At 48.4% G+C, this 19,446-nt stretch overlaps 1 protein-coding gene across 1 annotated transcript; it reads left to right on the forward strand.

Moving 5' to 3' along the window:
- ATG14 (autophagy related 14) lies at positions 40 to 17,768 on the forward strand. Its single transcript, XM_021402573.1, has 10 exons — positions 40 to 260; positions 4,924 to 4,986; positions 5,108 to 5,150; positions 5,547 to 5,628; positions 9,372 to 9,609; positions 12,100 to 12,329; positions 12,788 to 12,905; positions 13,942 to 14,032; positions 14,150 to 14,235; positions 17,177 to 17,768. Exons 1-10 carry the CDS (start codon positions 40 to 42, stop codon positions 17,481 to 17,483), a joined length of 1,479 nt encoding a protein of 492 aa, XP_021258248.1. The 3' UTR covers positions 17,484 to 17,768.

The raw sequence follows: 19,446 nt of genomic DNA on the forward strand, positions 1-19,446 counted from the left end.
AACAAAGTCCCACGTGACCGGCGGCGCGCCGAGCCCATCATGGCGTCTCCCAGCGGCTGCCGGCCGCAGCCCGGCGGGCAGGGCGGGGGCGGCCTCGGGGCCGGGCCCGGGGCTCTGCGAGGCGCCGAGGAGGACGCCGAGGGGCTGTACGTGGCGGTGGAGCGCTGCCCGCTCTGCAACACCACCCGCCGCCGCCTCACCTGCGCCAAGTGCGTGCAGGGCGGGGACTTCGTCTTCTTCGACGGCCGCGACTCCGAGAGGTAGCGGAGCGGGTGCGGGGAGCGGGGGGGTGGGGGGCGAGGTTCCGCCGTGTGGGAGCGGCGAGGCCCTGCGCTGCTGCCCGGAGCTGTGGGTGCCCCATCCCTGGAGGTGCCCGGTGGATGGGGCCCGGGGCAGCCTGAGCTGGCGGCAGCCGGCCCACGGTGTGGCTGTGGGCTGGAGGATCGCTCTGCAGCTCGTTGTGGAGCTGTGGTTTCCAGCACGTCCGTCCCGGCTTCTTAACGATTCTTCGTAGCGCTGCCTCAAGAGCGGCTCCGATGTCTGGCCCTGTTTACAGGCGTTGGTTTGCATCTTCATTAGCAGCTGCTTCGAGTGATTTCGTGAGCTGTTTGGGTGGTAAATGGTGCGTTGCGTGGAAGGTCCTCACACCCAACGCCCTTCACGTCTGTCTGCCAAATGTCAGCATAGCGTTGTCTTGCTTCCTCCCTCGCCTCTCTGCAGCAGACCCAAGCAGCTCTATGTGGCAGCAGGCGTTTTCCTGCCATAAACTTTTTCTGTGGCTGTTTGCCGGCAGAGACTGTACAATTAGTGTGCGAGTCTTACACTTAAATGAACCTGAGCTTCTTAAGCATAACCCAAATATAGAAAATCAACTCATGCCTTGATCTGTATCCGCACGAGCAGACCCTTACGCCTTGGTAAGCTGCATTACAGTCAGTGGGAGTGGGCATAAGGAACCCGCCTAGTCTGCTGCTTGTTGGAGTTTCTTTGTTTTTGTGTGTCCTAGAACTGCAAACTGCGCTTTCTAATGCTGATGGAAAACTTGTGTTTGGGTGAGGCTGCCCAAGGTTACCTGCAGTTTTCGTGGAAATTTTGTTTTGGGAATTCGGAATATAACGCGTGTGTCTTTTGCTGCCCTTTTGCAGCCTTAAGATTTTGGCTAACCTTCAGGCTTCACTGTAGCGAAGCCTCTATCATCTTGTGTTAACCAAGGGGTAAGGAGTTCCTCAACCCATTGGAAAGACAAAACAGTAGAGATGTAGTCCTGGCCAAAGTATCAGAGGCAACAGCAGCTCATCTTAGAAAACCTCTCATCTTCCTCCGATCCTCTCACGTGAGGCAGGGTCAGCTCTTCTGACTGCTTTCGCTGCATCCTCCTAAGATGCTCTCACCATCCCATTTAGTTCTGTATGTTTAAGCTGCTTTTCTTATTTGCAGAAATATTCTCCCATGGGTTTTTTCCTCTTTCTTTTTTTTTTTTCTTGCCCTTGGTCTGAGTGCAATCTTCTGTTCTGTCCTGCGGGCCCTGGGCTTGGTATCTTGCTGCTCAGAGCTTTCCCAACTGGTGCTGCAGTTCATTCAAACGCAGCCCTGTGTAGCAGCTTTGTATTCACAAACAAAAGGAATAACATCACACAAATAGCATAAGGATGGGTGCTTGCAGTAGGAAAGTTTGGTGTGGGGACAGTGCTTCCTAAAGCCTGGATTTCTGTTCTTTCAAAGCTATTGGAATTAGGGATGGTTTAAAACCGCGCTTGAAATGCGTTATCTGTGCTATTTAATTAATGTTTGAATGACTGATAGTGAAGCAAGGGAGAACCAGCCTGTCATCTCAGCGGTCAGCCTGCATTGCAACGAGGGGTTTCCATGCGTTCTTTGGGCAGCGAGCACGGGGCGGGAGCGACCTTTCCAGCCCTGCAGGGACAGCTGCAGGCAGGGGCTGGGCGCAGGCCGTGTTTGCTGGCAGCATTCTTTGTTTGGGCACTTTATGCCTTCGAGTGGGACCTGGGTTAATTTTAGCTGGGTGTTATGACCTGGACGGAGTCACAAGAAGGGCTGTTCCGGGGGGAGCCACTGTGAGTGCTGTCAGAAACTGCTTTGGGATGCACAGGGACACCCGTGCCTCCTGCACTGGAGTCTTCCAGTGATGTGTCACTCTTAGGATTTTCTTGTGTATTTTTTTTCCCTGATGAAGATCAGTATTTTAATTTCTAACAGCAAGGATTGCTTCAGGTTGCTTTTCGTTGGACTATTTTATGTGCTAAAAGCTGCGGTAAGGTTGAAATGGTTCACGTGTCTAACAAAAATCACCCCCTGTGTCTGTGAGGGGGAGCGACTGAGGAACTGTTAAGATTAATTATTGAAAGAGGGCTGTAATTAAGGATGAGTAGTCCGGAAGTCCTGCAGTAAAATAATCGCTGACGTTCTTCTTTTCATTAGCAACGTGCTGTACATTACAAAAACATCTCGGTGCTAATTTCAGCCCGGAGACTCCTTCCTCGCGGGAGCTTATTCCCGCTGCCATAGGCAGAAACCCTCAGAGTTTATCTTCCAAACATTCGGAATTGCTTTGCTTTATATTTTTGCAGGTAACGAAAGCCACAGACAGCACAACTGTGGTGTCTAAGCCTGCCCGATTTCTCTGGGTTGTGGTTTGTGATTAGGAGCGGTGGCTCTTTGCAGCAATGGAGTTTTATTGGACAGGAAAGGCACAGCACTGGCACAGCTGCCCAGGGATGCAGGGGTCACCGTGCCTGGGGCTGTTCCAGAGCCATGGGGATGTGGCACTGAGGAACATGGGCAGTGGGCATGGTGGGGTGGGCTGGGGTTGGGTTTGGGGATCTTGGAGGCCTTTCCCAACCTGAATGATTCTGTGATTTTATCGGAGTTTCGGTAAGAATTCTTCCAGAGCTTTGTTTCTTTGCCAAAATAAAAAGCTGCAGATGTAGAGAAAAATTAGTTCCACAATGCTACACAATTAAAAATTGAGCTCTGTAAAGAAATTGGCACGTTTGCTTGGGAGAAACCTGCTGAAGGAGTTGATAGGAGCTGCTTGCCACGGCTGCTGAAGTGCGTGGCGAGCTGGAATCTTTGCAGCCCTCCACAAATATTCCCATCTTCCCTCCTCACCAAGAACTTCCTTTAGTCCCAAATTCTTGACAGATCGTTCACCTTGCTGCTAACGTGATGGACGTGATTCGGGTAATAGCGTTGAGTCAGACTCTGTGCCTGGTGGAAAACAAGAACTGCCAAATTTCCACGGCTCTCCTGGTGCTGAGCGCTGTGTTTCTGGGCTGAGCTATTCCTGCCTTTAGCCAAAGGTCGGAGGTGCTGTCAGTGTGAGCATTGCTGCATGTAAACACGCATTGGTGCGGGGCACTTGTGCAGCTTACATAGTTGAGGACACACAGAAGGACACAGGGAGGGATGGACTGACGGATGCTGAGCCACCGGGCTCTGGTCGCACTGCATTCCTCGGGTGCACACATGGCCTCAGGTTTTGTACCAGTGCCTGCCACTGGGTTGGTGTTGGTTTGGAAGGAAAAGGGATACTTCTGGCCTGCAGGCTGTGAAGGCAGCAGCCAGAAGCTCTGTTGTTTTAATGCTCCTGGGTGACTGCATACTTTGTAAAGCCGCGGTTGGTCTCTATGCTTTCAGATTTCAGCACTTTGAGGAGAGAAATGAAGCGTTTTGAAGGGTAACGTGAAATGCAATCCATGGGGCTGAGCAGGGGGAGGTCCCAGATGCCACCCCGCCAAGCTCGCTCACTGTGTAATTCTTTCTAAATGAAGCTGAGATGTCCCTGAAATAGAGGACTCGGTGGGTTGTGTGTGAAACGTTTAACATTTATTCGGATGAAATTGTGAATGCTACACATTCCAAGCGAAAATATCATAGAACCGTAGAATGGTTTGGGTTGAGACCTCGAAGAACATCTGGTTCCAACCCCCCCTGCCGTGGGCTGTGTGCCCCCCAGATACACATTTGAGGTGCAGATTGGGACGGTGCCGTAGCATGGCAAGCACAAAGGAAGGCTTGGGAGGCACTCTGGCAGAACGCAACACAACTGCTGTTTTCTGCGTTGCCTGAATCTCTTGGTTGTATCTCTTGCTGTTGTCTCTGTTGCTTCATGCTTCCTTGTGATTTCTCAATACGTGTTGTTCACACACTTTTTAAGTGTATTTCTTAATACCTCTCATTCTCTGTTCCACACTGTAATGGCCTTAAGCTGTGCTGGGGGAGGTTCAGGCTAGATATCAGGAAGCATTTCTTCTCCAAAAGAGCAGTGCTGCACTGGCACAGGCTGCCCAGGGGGTGCTGGGGTCACCGTCCCTGGGGGTGTTCAAGAAAAGGGTAGATGTGGCACTGAGGGACGTGGGCAGTGGGCATGGTGGGGGTGGGATGGGCTTGGGGATCTTGGAGGTCTTTTCCGACCATTATGATTCTGTGGAGGTGAGCAGAACGTGGCTGTTGCATATCCAGAGGATGGAAATGCAGGAACCCTAAAAAAAGCTTCCTCCTAATCAATTATGGGCAGTTCCCATGGCTCAGACTCACACCTCAGGCAGACACCTGAGTCATGGACTTGTGGTGCCTACAAGTGCTTGGTAGAAATTAGTAGAAAACAGTGCAGCTTAGCTACTGCTGCTGGTACATGAAGGACTTGGATGTCATTTACAAGTCTGAAGAGAGTACTCTCCTACATGGAACCATTACTGAGTAAAGTAAGAGGTTTTGTTGCTATCCCTGGGAGACAGATGCTGTAGAATTCTGCAGGAGTTCCATACATTTAGCTATCCCTCCCAAGGGTTGGGAGAGAATTCAGGTTTAGAGACCCCCCACAAGCTTCAGTCTTTTTACTGGTTCAGACAACTGACGATACCGTTGTGCAAAATGGAAATAAAAGCATTTCCTCTCTTCCAGGTTTTCAGACAAGAAGGAAAGGCTGATGCATCTTAAGACCAAACAGAGAGAATTCCAAAAACAGTAAGTTGCAGTCATTAAATGAAAGTAAATGCCTTCAGAAAGATCTCTGTGATGCACTGTTGCTGGAGACAGAGATGTAGTCCAGATAGTCAAATAACTTTCATTCATGTTTTCCCCCCAGTGTTTTGAAGGCCATGGAAGGCAAAGAGATAACTGATCAGCTGGTGAGTTATTCAAAGCTTCCCATGGTTTTTAAGCTCTCTGAATTGCTGGATCACATTCTTTAAAGTTACATTTTACCTCGAGGGCATTGTGTTGCTTTCCTAAAAAGCCTGTTGTAAGCAAAAGCAAAATCAGCTCTGCAGACTGTCGATATTTTTCATTTCTTTCTTGGTATTCCTTCATTAACTTGTTATACTGATTGACTTTAAACTCAGCATCCTCTTTGTTCGTGGCGTTCTTCTGTGCCAAAAACAGTGTATGAAATGTTTATGTATTGGTCTGAGCCAATCCAGAACATCCTGCTCCTTTTGCACCAAAGCTGCTGCCTTCATTGTTAATCATTAGTCAGTGTGTTTGAAACGGTTTGTGCCCTAGAGCTGCTGAATGTTCTTTTTCAGAGGTGGAAAATAATGTCTTGCAAGATGCGGATCGAACAGCTGAAGCAGACCATTTGCAAGGAGAATGATGAAATGACAAGACGTGAGTGGTGCCTGTGCTTTTGTAACGTGTAAAACCGTGTCTGAAGGAGTGAAAAATCAATTGGTGTAAACTTGAGGGCTGGTTTTTAAAAACAGTGAATTTCCAAAGCAAATCAGTGAGTGGATTTCATAGCCTTTTTATGCTTGGATGTTAATTAGCAAACAGTAGGCATTATTCAGCTGGATGGAGATCATTTTGCAACAGCTTAGAAAGTAAATGCTTAGCAGCCTATGAATTTGGCTTTCTCCCTAGAGATGGCTTTATTCAGTGCAGCGTTCCTGATCACTTCCTCTTGATAAAGAGGAGCAAACAGCTCTGCAGCTGTTAGGGATTTCACGTAACCGGTGAATTTTAACCCCCACCTGTCTAGAAATCCCAAATTCCTATTTGAGCAAGACTGTGAGCAGGACTGTCATTGAAATAAGGCATAAGCTGGCGAGTTGCTAACATTCAGCAGCTTCAGTCGTGAAACTCATTAAATATTTTATACGTGAGAGATTTGGAGTGTCATTTTTCAGAGGAGAATATGCAGCACTCCTTACAACCTCCATGCAGAGATGGGCAGCAGATGCTGAAGCACGCTGACTCGAATCAGAGATGCTATAATGGCTTGAGGTTCAAGAGGAGCCGTATGAAAAGTGGAAGCACAGTCATGTAACTGAGAATGGTTATAAAAGAGTGGCACACACTAGCAGCAATAAAACAGTGAGGTGTAGGACGGTTTTCATGTAGCAGGGAGGATGGACAGTCACAGTAAGAAGTGTATAATAAGAACAAGATGAAGGACAGGGGAATCTCTTAGCTAAGAGGAAAACGAATTCAGTGCCGTCTTGGCTTCATCTTCTAACAAGGAAAATGCGATCAGGTGTTGAACCAGATAAAATTTTACATAGGGAGAGGACTGCAAGGCAAGGAAAGAAACCACCCAGTTAAATATTGTTTTGGTTATGTCTGTGCAGCCTTATCAGATTCACTGTAGGGAACTTAAGGGACGGGCAGCGGAGCGCTTGAAAACACTTGAGGTGGAGAGGATGTCCTGGGGAAGAGAGTGCAAACGGCATCTGTTGTCAAAGAGTGGACAGAGGGGGGACCTTAAACTGATGACACAGTCACCCTCTTGTAATTTTCTTGCTGCTTTATAGGGACATAGAAGATTATTGACAGCAGGCACCTCTTTTAGTTAAGAACAGGTCGGGTCAAATTGACCCCTTCTCTGCAGTCAGGTGGTGCAGTGGAGGAAGCAGAAGATGCAACGTACCTTGTCTTTGGGCTCTGCCCTCTCAAGAGCAAGCAAATAAATATGGTCTGGAGGTAATCACAGAAAGACTGCATTCAGAGAGTGGTGATACTTGTCAAACAGAGGAGGTGAGACAGGCAGGGCTCTGCAGGAACCAGCTACTGGCCCAGTTCTCTTTACTATTTCCCGTAATAGCTTTCTTGGTAGAATAGAAAGTGGAATGGAGGAAGCCAAAGTGGACGACGATATGAACTCTGTGGAGAACGGGATCAAATTCAGATTTGTGCAGATAAGTAGATTGTATCATCTGAAATGGAAAAAGTGAAGAGCACGTTGTTTAAGAAAGACAAACGTATAACCCCATAGCAGGGAAAGCTGGTAAGGTTTGACAGGACAGAATTTGGGGAATTGCAGACTAAATAAAAAATAGCAATAAAGTGCTGCTCCAGAAAGGTTCAGGCCTCATTCTGGGTTATACTAATGTAGGCATTGTATTTTAGAAGGAAGCAATTATCCTTCTGTGCTCGGCATCAGCGCTGCCTCAGTGGGAGCCTGGAGCCCAATTTGAGCAATTGAAGAAAGAAAGATACGAATCAGCTGGAGGAAGTCCAGGAGGGAACATTAGGAATAAAACACAAGGAGTGGCTATGAAAACTGGTGTTTGGTTTGGTTTAAAAAAATTAAAAAAAAAAAAGAGCAGTTTTTAGGGACCAGTTAGGGAGTGAAGCTCCTCCGCTTTTCTCTTATTCTGAGAAATTAATATTTACATGTTTTTAGTCTGCAGCTTTCACTATTTACCTGATTCACAGTGGACTTGGTCAGATTAACCTGTGAACTGACCCAGCTCTTAGCCAACCAGCCTGCTGCTGGCTCAGTTAACCCCAGACTGCTCCTGTAGGTAGACCCACAAGGAACCCTTGCAGTGAGCCAACAGATGAGGAACTCAACCCGGTCTCTTTTAGGGACCATACTACAAAATGTAAATCGGTTCTTTCTCTTCTCTTGGATATGGCCCAGCATGAATGTGAAAATTGAACAAGTGGACGTTTGCTCCTTCTCTCTTTCTTATTCTCTATTTGTTCATACCTGCATGATGGGGAAACCATTCTCACCATCTTTGATTTGGGTTTTGACATCTCCCACATGTGAGATCGCCCTTCTTCCCAAACACGTCGGATCAGAAAGATGAGCAGAAATAACTTCTGACACTCAGAGGATGCTGGCCCATGTCTGTGGGGGCAGATGAACTCAGAGGGCTGCCAGGAATCCTGCTCCCCCATTCCCAGAGCAGGAACCGGTGCAGCTCCAGCTTTGCAGGTGGAAGCCAGGGTGAGCTCTGACCTAAGGATGGGAGCCGGTCCTGTGTCGCATTCTTCAGATTTAACCTTCAGTTGTTGTGCTCCCCTTCTGGGAAAGCTAGCGGTCTGTGTACGATGAGGCAGATAGAGCTGCTTGGATGTTTTCTTGATTGTCTTTTCAGTAGTGTTTAATGTAGTTCCTTTGAGCAGCAGATGCCACAAAACGTTCTTATTGTACCTCTGGTCTCCTCTGTGCCTCGCCATCAAAATATATCAGAGGAACGATGTCAGGCCTTAGTGCCTGCCTTCTGTGCAAGGGGCAGTTATCCCAGTTCTTGTTTACAGGAAAGCGAGTACTCTGCTGTGTGCTGTAAGAGAGCATGACTAATGCTGCTTCCTTTCAGCCATAAAAACCGACAGTGAGCGCCTAGTAGATGGGGGCTCTTATTCAAACTAGGGTCCATTAACATTTCTCCATATGTATTTGGAGACATTTTCTTTTGCTTTTGAAAGACAGAGGCAGTGGAGTCACCCTCCGCAGCACCATATGTTTGCGGAAGCGTTACCGCACTGAATTATTTTATAGGGGAATCAGCAGATGCTCTTGCAGGAATTTTTTCCAGCTCTTTGTGTGCCTGATGCATGGAGTAAATTTGGGCAGTTGCAGCATTTCATAAGCATAAGCACATTTGCCATTTTGTGGTAACGAGAAGTCTGTGCCGCTGGGATCCGAGAGCTTTACGAGGACATACGTGAGCACAAAGCCCAAATAACGTACGTTAATAGGAGCAGTGGTGCCAGAAAACCTGAATGGAGATGCTATCTGCACTTGATTTTGGCTGCAAGCAGCTCTTGCCTGTTGGGCCAACACCATGCAAGCATGTAGAGTCAAGCAATTTCTGTCATGATGATTACCGTAGAAGCCTAATTAAGCTGTGAAATCTTGGCTTTTCTGCTCCAAAGCCAAAAATAGCTGCGTAAAAGATAGGGAGAGATTAATCCCAGTGTCAGTCTCTTTGGAGCTCTTCAGAAAAGATTAAAAAGTTGTACCACTTGGCAGCTGGAGAGCGTTAATAGTGAGGCTGAGTTTTCTGTTTTAAGCCACTGTAGATCTCGTTTGCTATAAATATTAATAAAGCTTTTCTCAGGCGTACTGCAAGTACCTCGCAGCTCCTTTTCCGAGCTAACATCTGCCGCTGCCTTCACAGATGCGGAGGGGCTTCTGAGAATTAAAGAGGAGAACCAGAAGCATTATCGCAGGGCTCAGCGGCATCAGGAGAAGAAGGAGAAGATCCAGAGGCACAACCGCAAACTGGGAGACTTGGTCGAGAAAAAAACCTACGACTTGAAAACCCAGCACGAGCACCTGGCAAACCTCCGCCGGACGCATATCCTGGAGCTAACATCGGTCATATTTCCCATTGAAGAAGTAAAGACAAGCATGAGGTACAGAACTTTTCCTAGCTTTTCCTAGCTTTGAACACCCAGAAGTGAGTCATGCGAGTCTGAGCTAGGCGCTCTGACTCCCTGAGCATCTGTGGGGAGAAAAAGGGGTCTCCCAAAGGCAATGGACCTAAAGACAGAGGTCCAGAGCATAAGAATCTGAGACCCACTGAGAGGTCTGAGCTGTGTGTCCACTCTTAAAATCATAGAATTGCTCAGGTTGGAAAGGACCTTCAAGACCATCAAGTCCAACCGCAACCTAACCATACTGCTCTAACTCTAACAACCCACCACTAAATCCTGTCCCTGAGCACCACATCCAAACGGTTTTTAAACACAGTCAGGGATGGTGACTCCACCACCTCCCTGGGGAGCCTGTTCCAGTGCTTAACAACCCTTTCTGTAAAGAAGTTTTTCCTGATATCCAACCTAAACCTCCCCTGGTACAACTTGAGGCCATTTCCCCTTGTCCTGTCACCTGTCACCAGTGAGAAGAGACCAGCCCCGCTCTCACTGCAATCACCTTCCAGGTATTTGAAGAGAGCAATGAGGTCTCCCCTCAGTCTCCTCTTCCCCAGACTAAACAGCCCCAGTTCCTTTAGTCTCCCTTCATAGGGCATATTCTCCAAGCCCTTCCCCAGCCTTGTTGCCCTTCTTTGGACCTGCTCCAGCACCTCAATGTCCTTTCTGTACTGAGGCGCCCAAACCTGAACACAGCACTCGAGGTGAGGCCTCACCAATGCCGAGTACAGGGGCAGGATGAGTTCCCTAGTTCTGCTCACCACACCATTCCTGATCCAAGCCAGGATGCCATTGGCCTTCTTGGCCACCTGGGCACCCTGCTGGCTCATATTCAGCCAACTGTCCATCAGCACACCAAGGTCCCTTTCCATCAGGCAGCTTTCCAGCCACTCCTCCCCAAGCCTGTAGTGTTGCCTGGGGTTGTTGTGACCAAAGTGCAGGACCTGACACTTGGCCCTGTTGAAACTCATACGGTTTACCTTGGCCCATCGATGCAGTCTATCCAGGTCCCTCTGTAGAGCCTTTCTATCCTCTGGCAGATCAACACGCCCTCCCAACTTGGTGTCGTCTGCAAACTTACTGAGGGTGCACTCAATGCCCTCATCAAGATCACTGATAAAGATGTTGAATAGAAGAGGCCCCAGCACCGAGCCCTGGGGGACACCGCTTGTGACTGGCCGCCAGCTGGGTTTAACTCCATTGACCACAACTCTCTGGGCCTGGCCATCCAGACAGTGTTTCACCCAGCAGAGCATATGCCCATCCAAATCATGGGCAGCCAGCTTCTCCACAAGGATGGTGTGGGGGACATTGAGCTGAGGTCAGAAAACCCAAACCCCTGCCGGGCACACCAGGCTCGGAGCCAGGTATTAATCTGTTGACCCATCATGTTTAGTCCTTCATTATTCCCTATAATTGGAGGGATAGAGGAGAACACAACTTGTGCTCCCAAACCCTTGACCAGACGCCCTAAAGCTCTGAAGTTCTTTTTCATAGTTCTAAGGGAAGTTCTTTCTATTTTATCACTGCCTACCTGAAACAGTAACAGAGGATAATAATCCGAGGGCCGTACTAGGGAAGGAAGTTTCTTCCTTACATCTTTAACCTGGGCTCCTGGGAGGCAGCAAACCTCCCCATGTAGAGGGTCAGCTCTACATATTGGGCCTTGTGCTCCCTTCAGCACCGAGTCAGCAACAACAATGACCTGTCTTTTGTTCTTTGCTGAGGAGGTTTTAATGCTGAAGGTAGTCCTGCTAGGCTTCAGAGACACCCCCAAGTGGGAAGAACCATCATCCCCACCGCTGTCCAGCTGTCCCTGCAGAGCACTGTACCTGTTCTGCAGGGGCAGCTGGGGGGGCAGGGGAATAGCCGAGTGGCCGGCATAATACTCCTCAGCCTCTCCACTTCCTCCTTCAGGTCAGCCACCAGGCTAAGTAAATCATTTAGCTGGTCACATCTGACACACATGCTGTCTCCATCGCCCAGCACTGCAAGGGCCAGGCTCGAACACTCACTGAAGCCAAAAACCTGAGCACTAGCACGTTGCTGTGGGACCTCTGTCCAGTTCTCCTCATTTTTCTTGGCAGCAGCCTTCCTTTTATTGCCCTGGCAACGCCCACGCCATGCCAGCTGCTCTCACGAGAGCTGCCGGGCCACTCTGTTAGCTTGGGGGTCCCTGCATAAAGGAACTGATCAAAACCCCCCCCTGTACCTTGCATTCAGTCACTGCGGCTCTGGCCGGGACAGCGTCGAAACAGCTAACCTTGGCAATTAAGATATGATGATTGTGATCAAAATAGATCATAAAAAAACCCAGAACAAAGTAGTCTGGCGATGAAGGAGCTTTGCAGGGGTGTTTCTACAAGCGTTCTGCTCTCTCTGAAATCTGGTTGAGCGTGCCTGCCAAGTACATTGCTGACTGTAGTTTTTAAACTAACTTAAAAACGCTCTGTTCTTCCTTGGGTGCTGCAGAGATCCTGCAGATGTGTCTTCTGAGAGCGACAATGCTATGACCTCCAGCACTGTGAGCAAGCTTGCAGAAGCCAGGAGAACCACGTATCTCTCTGGGAGATGGGTGTGTGATGACCACAACGGGGACACCAGCATCAGCATCACGGGGCCTTGGATAACCCTTCCTAATAACGGAGACTACTCAGCGTATTACAACTGGGTTGAAGAGAAGAAGACTACACAAGGACCAGGTGAGGAGTGAGGTCTGGTGAGCATCTGGGACTCTCCAGAAGTCATCGAACTTGCAGCCTTGAGTGCTGGCAGAAGGCACTGGGGATCAGCAGCCCGGCCCTTTGGTTCTTTCCTGGGCAAACCTGAGTCAGAAGTAGAGAAACAGCAGTATAGGGGGTAGCCCACTGCAAGCCTCTTTTGTAGGAAATGCTCATTGGGACACAGTGCAAAGTAATAGAGAGATGAAGTTAATTATTCACAGTTTTGATGTGGTTGGCATGCTGTCGATTTAAGAGGAATTCCAAGAATTACTATTTTGTACCGACTCCTGACAGATCTCACTGTAAATGATTGCTGGATTCAGGCAGCTCTCAGTACTGACAAATGACATTTCCAGAGGAGACTTCAGAAACACGTTAACCCACCCACTGAGGCTTCATTTAAAATGAGATTTTCGTGCTGTTTTTCTTTCTTTTAGATATGGAACATAATAACCCTGCTCATACCATCAGTGCTGCATTGTGCTATGCAACTCAGCTCGTTAACACTTTGTCTCTCATACTTGATGTAAATCTTCCCAAGAAGCTCTGCAACAGGCAAGTAAATGCAAGCCCCTACGAAAGTGAATCAATTACCAGTTCTAAATAACCTTAATTCAGTCTGGTTTTGTGAATGAAGTCATTACTTGGAACAGCCTTTGTGGTAATGGCTGATGGCTCACAGATTCTTGTGCCATTTAATTTCACAGGGAGGTCCAGTAGGAATTCAGGCAGCAGTTAATCCTCCCTCCCTCCTTTTCTACCACCTGAGAGCACAGACCAGCCATTCAGAAGGGCAACCTTCTAACCAACTTAGTCAGCATCCTCAAATTGGAGTGAAATATGACCGTGCGTGAATAGCACTTTTCATTTTATCAGACCCTACTGTGCTTTACAAAATGCCAGCTCGATTCAGCAGCTCTTAGTCATCCTGAACAGCTCCACTGCATTAAGAGATGTAGAGTGAGACCTTATAATATGGTATGACAGCAGTATAATTCTCTCTGGATTAAAACACTGCTTGGGAACGTAGCTGGCCGCCAGATGTCTGGGAGTGTGTAAACCCAGTTGTGATGGAAAGCACCATTAGGTTTTTAGTGCCTACACAGAGCAGATGGGATCTGCACAAAAGTAATTCAGAGGAAGCTGTGGACTTGGTTCGTCTTCTTTCAGCTGTGCTGCTGAGATTCTTCTAGCGTTTAAAAATAATGATAGAATCACAGAATCATTAAGGTTGGAAAAAACCACTAAGATCAGCTAGTCCAACTGTCACCATCACCACCATGCCCACTGAACCACTGATCCCCAGAGTGGGGACACAGAGGCTGTGTAGGATCTCTGCAGGTTTTTTTTTTAATCCTGTTACTTGGTTGTTCAGTCTTTGCAGGAGGAAAAGGTTGGGGGCAGGACATGAGGCAAGATTTAGAAGGAGAACCATAAATGGTTCACATCACCTGTCCTGGTGAAACCACTGAGACTTGGGCAAGCCGTGTTTGTTGATGAAATGCTAACAGAGAGAATGCTGATGTCTCCAGTAGGTGTATTGTCACAGCGTTTTGTTGTGTGTATATGTGTGTATGTGGTCCTTCAACAGTGAGTTCTGCGGAGAGAATCTCAGCAGACACAGGTTCACGCGAGCAGTGAAGAAGCTGAATGCTAATATCCTTCACCTCTGCTTCTCTCAGGTAGGGGGAATGCACGTATGGATCCTTTAAATAGCTTTTAAAATACCAGCTGTGCCTGCAGCTCTCCTCCAGTAACTGATCATCTCTTCTTTTTTTTTTTTACCTTCTCCATGGTAGCATGTAAACTTAGATCTGTTGCATCCACTGCATACGCTCAGGAACCTTATGTACCTGGTCAGCCCAGACACTGAGAACTTGGGCAGGTAAGAAAAGCAGCACGTAACACACCCGTGCCTGAATCCCCTTGGGAGTTATGCACTCGCGTTGTGACTTACGAAGGAAGTTCTTCTTTTCTGCTGCACCTATGCATAAACCCTCAGCACATCAGAAAAATGAGGGCGGGTACAAGGAGAGGACAGAGGGGAGGGGGTTCTGAGCAGGTAATTAGATTTCAGATACATCTCTGTGTTGTGGTTCTGCACGTGGCAGGCTCAGCTGGGGGCTTTATGACCGACTGCATGGACTTGTTTCTCCTGGGCCCAAAAGCAGGAGCTGCTTCCCCCTCAGAGGACAGCAGCACGCATCCCAGGCAATCTCACCGTGCTCTACACATGCTCACATCTTGCAAACATGTACATAAGAGCATCCAGCGATATCAACCTTGAATTAAAAACACCTCGTGAAGCTTTCCCAAAATAATTCCCATCGATGAGCAGCTTAGACCAACGTCCACACTCAAATCATATCAACTTATGTGTACGTTAAGATAAAAGTCAGCTTTTCTGTTTACTTAGTATGAGGTTAAAAGAACATCAGTTCCTGTAGACTGCACACAGCAGTTTTATTATTCTTACTGTTGTTTATTTTTTTTACAATTTAAGTATAAGAAAGTTAACACTGATTTCCTCTTGGGATAATCCAGTCACTTGTGCCTGAGGCAGTCTGCAAATATTTGTGAATTCTACTGCTTTATTCGCCCTCCAATGTACTAATGCTCTGACATCCACTCTTCCACTCCGTTCTGGTGTGCAGATGTAGTCTTTCTTAAGAACCTGCAGTGTCACTGTCTCTTCAAATTTATGTTCTTTGGGTACATCCCTACTTAGTCAGCCCAAAGACACAGGGAGCCAACTTAGCTCACTTTGGAAAAACTGATGTGCTTGCTGCTGCTTGTCTGCAAACAAGGAGAGGGCGGGGAACACCCAGAGAATGAAGAGCTGTGTCCTGGGAAGCATGCTGTAAGGGATAGAAGAGCCACAGCAGACAAAAAGCTAAAGCTGATGGGTCCCTGTGATGGGAGGTAGAAGGGCGGAGCAGAGAGGTGGGACCCACTTCTCCGTGCAGCTTACAGGAAATAGAGGCTACGCGTGGCTTCGTGGTCCTGCAAAGACCACAAGCACCACTGGAAGCAAAGAGTCAGAGCTGGTGCAAATGAGGTGCGTGCTTTTAATGCCGAGATTAACTACCAGCAAGAATGGAGCGGAGAGGTTCTCTATTTCATTGTGTCTTTGTGTCAAGGCTGGATGAGTTTCTGGAATGGATGCGTTCATCAGGCAGGAGTCGCTGGGCTCAGGATGGGGATGTGGAATGCAATGGCCTTTGTTACAGAGGAGGTCACACCAGATGATCTCATGGTCCCTCCTGGCCTTAAACCTGATGACTCCCTTCTTCTGTTGCCTTGTTAAGCAAAATGCTGTGCCAGAGGGCAGTGCTCCCATTCCTTTCTGTGTGATGAAAGAGAGGTTACCTCCAGTTTCTCAGCTGTCTGCAAAGTTTGCAGCAGCTAGCTGTCTTCATTTTCCTTCAGATTTCTAGGCCTCTAGTTGCCTGGAAGCCTCCTTTGTAAGCTAATGTTTTCATATATGTATAATTTTCTCGAGCTAGAATTGTTTGGGTTAACATTTTCCGTGGTAAATGGCTGCTCCAGGCTGCTTCTCCACGTGAGGTTGGAGAACCACCATTACCCGTGTTAAATTCTTGCTCCTGTTTCACTGAGAACTAGAAAGAGCTTTGTGCTTTGGAAATAGATTTGTTTAACAGAGACTCTGTGGGGAACCAGCTTTCTCCTGTCTTTGTGATCACCTCACTTTGTCTGACAGTGTCTCATAGGCCTCTGAAACTCTGCGGATGCTCTGTAAAGATGTTCTGGATTACCATAGAATAGTTTGAGTTGGAAGGGATCCTTCAAGGCCTTCTGGTCCTACTCCCTGCAATGCACAGGGACACCCACAGCTCCATCAGGTGCTCAGAGCCCTGTCCAGCCTGACCTTGGGTGTCTGCAGGGACGGGGCACCGCCACCTCTCTGGGCAGCCTGTGCCACTGCCTCACTGCCCATATCATAAAAAATATATCCCATCTAAATTTTCCCTCTTTCAGTTTGAAACCATTTCCCATTGTCCTATGCCAGCAGACCCTCCTAAAGAGTCTGTCCTTTCTTACAGCCCCCCTTTAGATTTGGACTCCCTGGTGCAAGGCTGTGGGACTGGGCAGGGTGCAGTTGCTTCTCCTACCAGGCAGTGGCAGCAGGGAACTCGGAGTCACTCCCAGCAGAGCTGGGTTTGGCCAGGACCTCTGGAGATCTTATCCAAAGCTGCGCTCAGAGCAGAATCAACTACAGCAAGTTTCTGAGGACCAGCTCCCATGGGGCTCTGAGCATCTCCAGTGACAGAGACTCCACAGCGTCTCTGGGAGAACCGTGTTTGACCACTCTCATGTCCAAAAGAGCTCCAGCTCTTGCTTGAGGTGAAGCGCTGCTATGGGCAGCCTCCAGCAGGGAGCTGTGCCAGCCATGCTCTGCAAGCTGTAAACTACACCCTTCCCCTTGCTGACCTACACCCTTCCCTGCAGCCGTCTCTGCCTGGCCACAGCTAGAGCTAAAAATCAAAGCTGTTCCACATCAAGCTGAGATTTCCACCAGTGGAGCTGTGAGTTATTATCAATAGCTTTCTCTTTTGCATGTGTGCGTGTTTCGCTATCCGCTGCCAAAGCCAAACTGCTCTTTCGCCGTTCCGGCTCCGCGGACTGGAACCCGCTATCGCTTCCTTGGCCAACTGCTTTCCTTCTGCCATTGTCACAATGCAGTTATCTCTGCAGCCAGGGAGCTCTCTTTGCCAGCTGATAAAGACAGAGCTGTTTTAATGTCTCTACCATACAGAGGAGGGCTGTACAGGAAGGGCTGACAGCGTTGTGTCCGTTGTCCACAGGTCTGGGCCTTTTGAAATCAGCGCCGATCTGGAAGACTCCATGGAGTTCGTGGATCCCAGCGCCACCGGTGAGACAGACGAGAGCGGAGACGAGCACGTCAGCGACGAGGAGACGGATCTGGGGACAGACTGGGAGAACCTGCCGAGCCCCAGGTTCTGCGATATCCCTTCCCAGCAGGTGGAGATGCTGCAGAGCCAGAGCACGCAGGCGTCGCAGCCCATCGCCAGCAGCAGCGCTGGCGGGATGATCTCCTCCGCTGCTGCCTCAGTGACCTCGTGGTTCAAGGCGTACACTGGACATCGCTAACGAGCACGGGAAAAGGATGGCAGGATTTTGGAAGGAATCGCTCCCCAACAATGCTGTAGTAAACCTTACCGATTCAGTTAAGTAGTGCCTGGAACAAAGAAAAGGTCGGACTTCAATTTTGTAAACCAGAAGAACCTTTTTATTGACCCAAGACGACTGTGACGGTACCGTTTTGTAAATTAGCTAGCTACGTAATTCTGACGGATTCCGTGATGGCACTCTGTGTCTTGGCTCTGTCTGCATTGTTGAATATCAAAGGAGGAGGACCCAGCAGCCTCCGGCTCTGTTTCCTAAAGAAGAAACAGATTTTGGAGTGTTTGGATCCGAACGAGCACAGAGGGAAGGCTGCTCAGTATTCAGTCTGGACGGTGGTGCAAATGCAATTCACATGTTCTTAACTCCTTACAGGGTTTATGTTTGTGTGTTTTAAATCTGTCTCGCGTAATGCAAAAATGCATATTTCTAAATTGTTTTTTTTTTTTCATTCAGGACGTGACAAATATGCATTTTTAACGTGTTTTCTAATCTCTGTTGCCATATTTTTAATACGGAGAATCAGCATGGACAGGAATTCACGCAGCGAGTTGCTCTTACTTCAGGTTTGGTTGTAGATCTTGACCCAGTTTTGCTGTAGGAAACTGGTTTGCTCCATGCTGTTTCCACCAGTAGTCTGCAAGTACCGTGTTGTGCTATCCAGGCACGATGCTCTTTACTCTTGATACCACACACCAAAGAAACACTGGACGTTCTCTTAGCTAGACCCACATCTGATGCCGTTGTTGCAATAATACTCATCAGTTACACCGTGTTGCCACTTTTTAATACTAGAAAAACCTCATTTCAAGCTGGTTTCACGAAGTCCTATGTTCTACACACTACGTGCGTTTTAAACCCTATTCTATTTTGCGTTGCTGGTGGGTTTTTCTTTCAGTTCTTGTTTACTGCTTGCCAAGGAGCTGATTTCATCTCACTGCAGCGCTGCTCCTGGGGCAGCTGCTGTGCTCACAGAACTACGGGAGCTGCAATAGCGACAGATGAGTTTGCTCAGGAGAGCTCCTCCACTTCCTCTGCCTTGGGGGATGCGTGGCTTAAGGACTGTTTGCTCAGTGAGGCTTCTGTTGTGCGGTTTCCATCTTATACAGCTGGGATGTTGTGCTTCTCCGTGGGGGGTTCATGTGAAGTCATCCACCCATCCCTCCCCCATGGAAGGTTTCAGTCTTCCCTGTTGAAGCAGCTGGTGTTAGTGAGGCACGTGGAGCTGCGTCCATCCCTGCCCAGTCCCACACAGCAGCTCTGGGTCTTTGGGATGGGAATCTGTTGCTTGGGGTTTCTTTGGTTTGAAGACCCTTAACTCCGTGCCTACAGCCTGCACGTTGTTCTACGAAGACAGCCTTGGTCCTAACCCAAGTTAGGTTCATTCTGAGAAACAGTTAAGCAAGCAGCATTGACCCCATTGATTGCTTCTACCTTAGAAGCCGTAGGTGTCTGAGCAGGCAGCACCCAGCAGCGTGGTACGCTGGGCTTTCGGCATCGCACACCCCGTCTTGCTTCCCCATTTATTTTGCACTGGACTCCCCATGTATACATTATTTTTACTACACATTTCAATCACTCTCTCCTTGCTGCCTTTGTGCTACATCGAGCCCTAACGGCCAGGCCCTGGTTCTGCTTTGTATGCTGTCACTTAGGTATTCCGGGGGGAAAAAGCCACCACCACCACCACACCTTTTGAAGCCATACCCGTATTTTAACCGTTGTGCTTTCCAAATAATTTATTTGCAGCCATGTCACAGAGTGCAGAGTGGCGCTGCGAGGCTGGCAGATGCATCCAGACCAGGTCCTTTCAAGGAACGCTTTCGTAACGGAATAGAGGTCGTCGTTTTTTTCGAGTGTTTTGCACAGGTGTAGCTAAGGGAGAGTTACGTGTGTCCAAACCTTGAGTGCAATCAACAGTGTTGGTGGG

Source organism: Numida meleagris, chromosome 6 (assembly GCF_002078875.1).
Source record: "Numida meleagris isolate 19003 breed g44 Domestic line chromosome 6, NumMel1.0, whole genome shotgun sequence".
NCBI lineage: Eukaryota > Metazoa > Chordata > Aves > Galliformes > Numididae > Numida > Numida meleagris.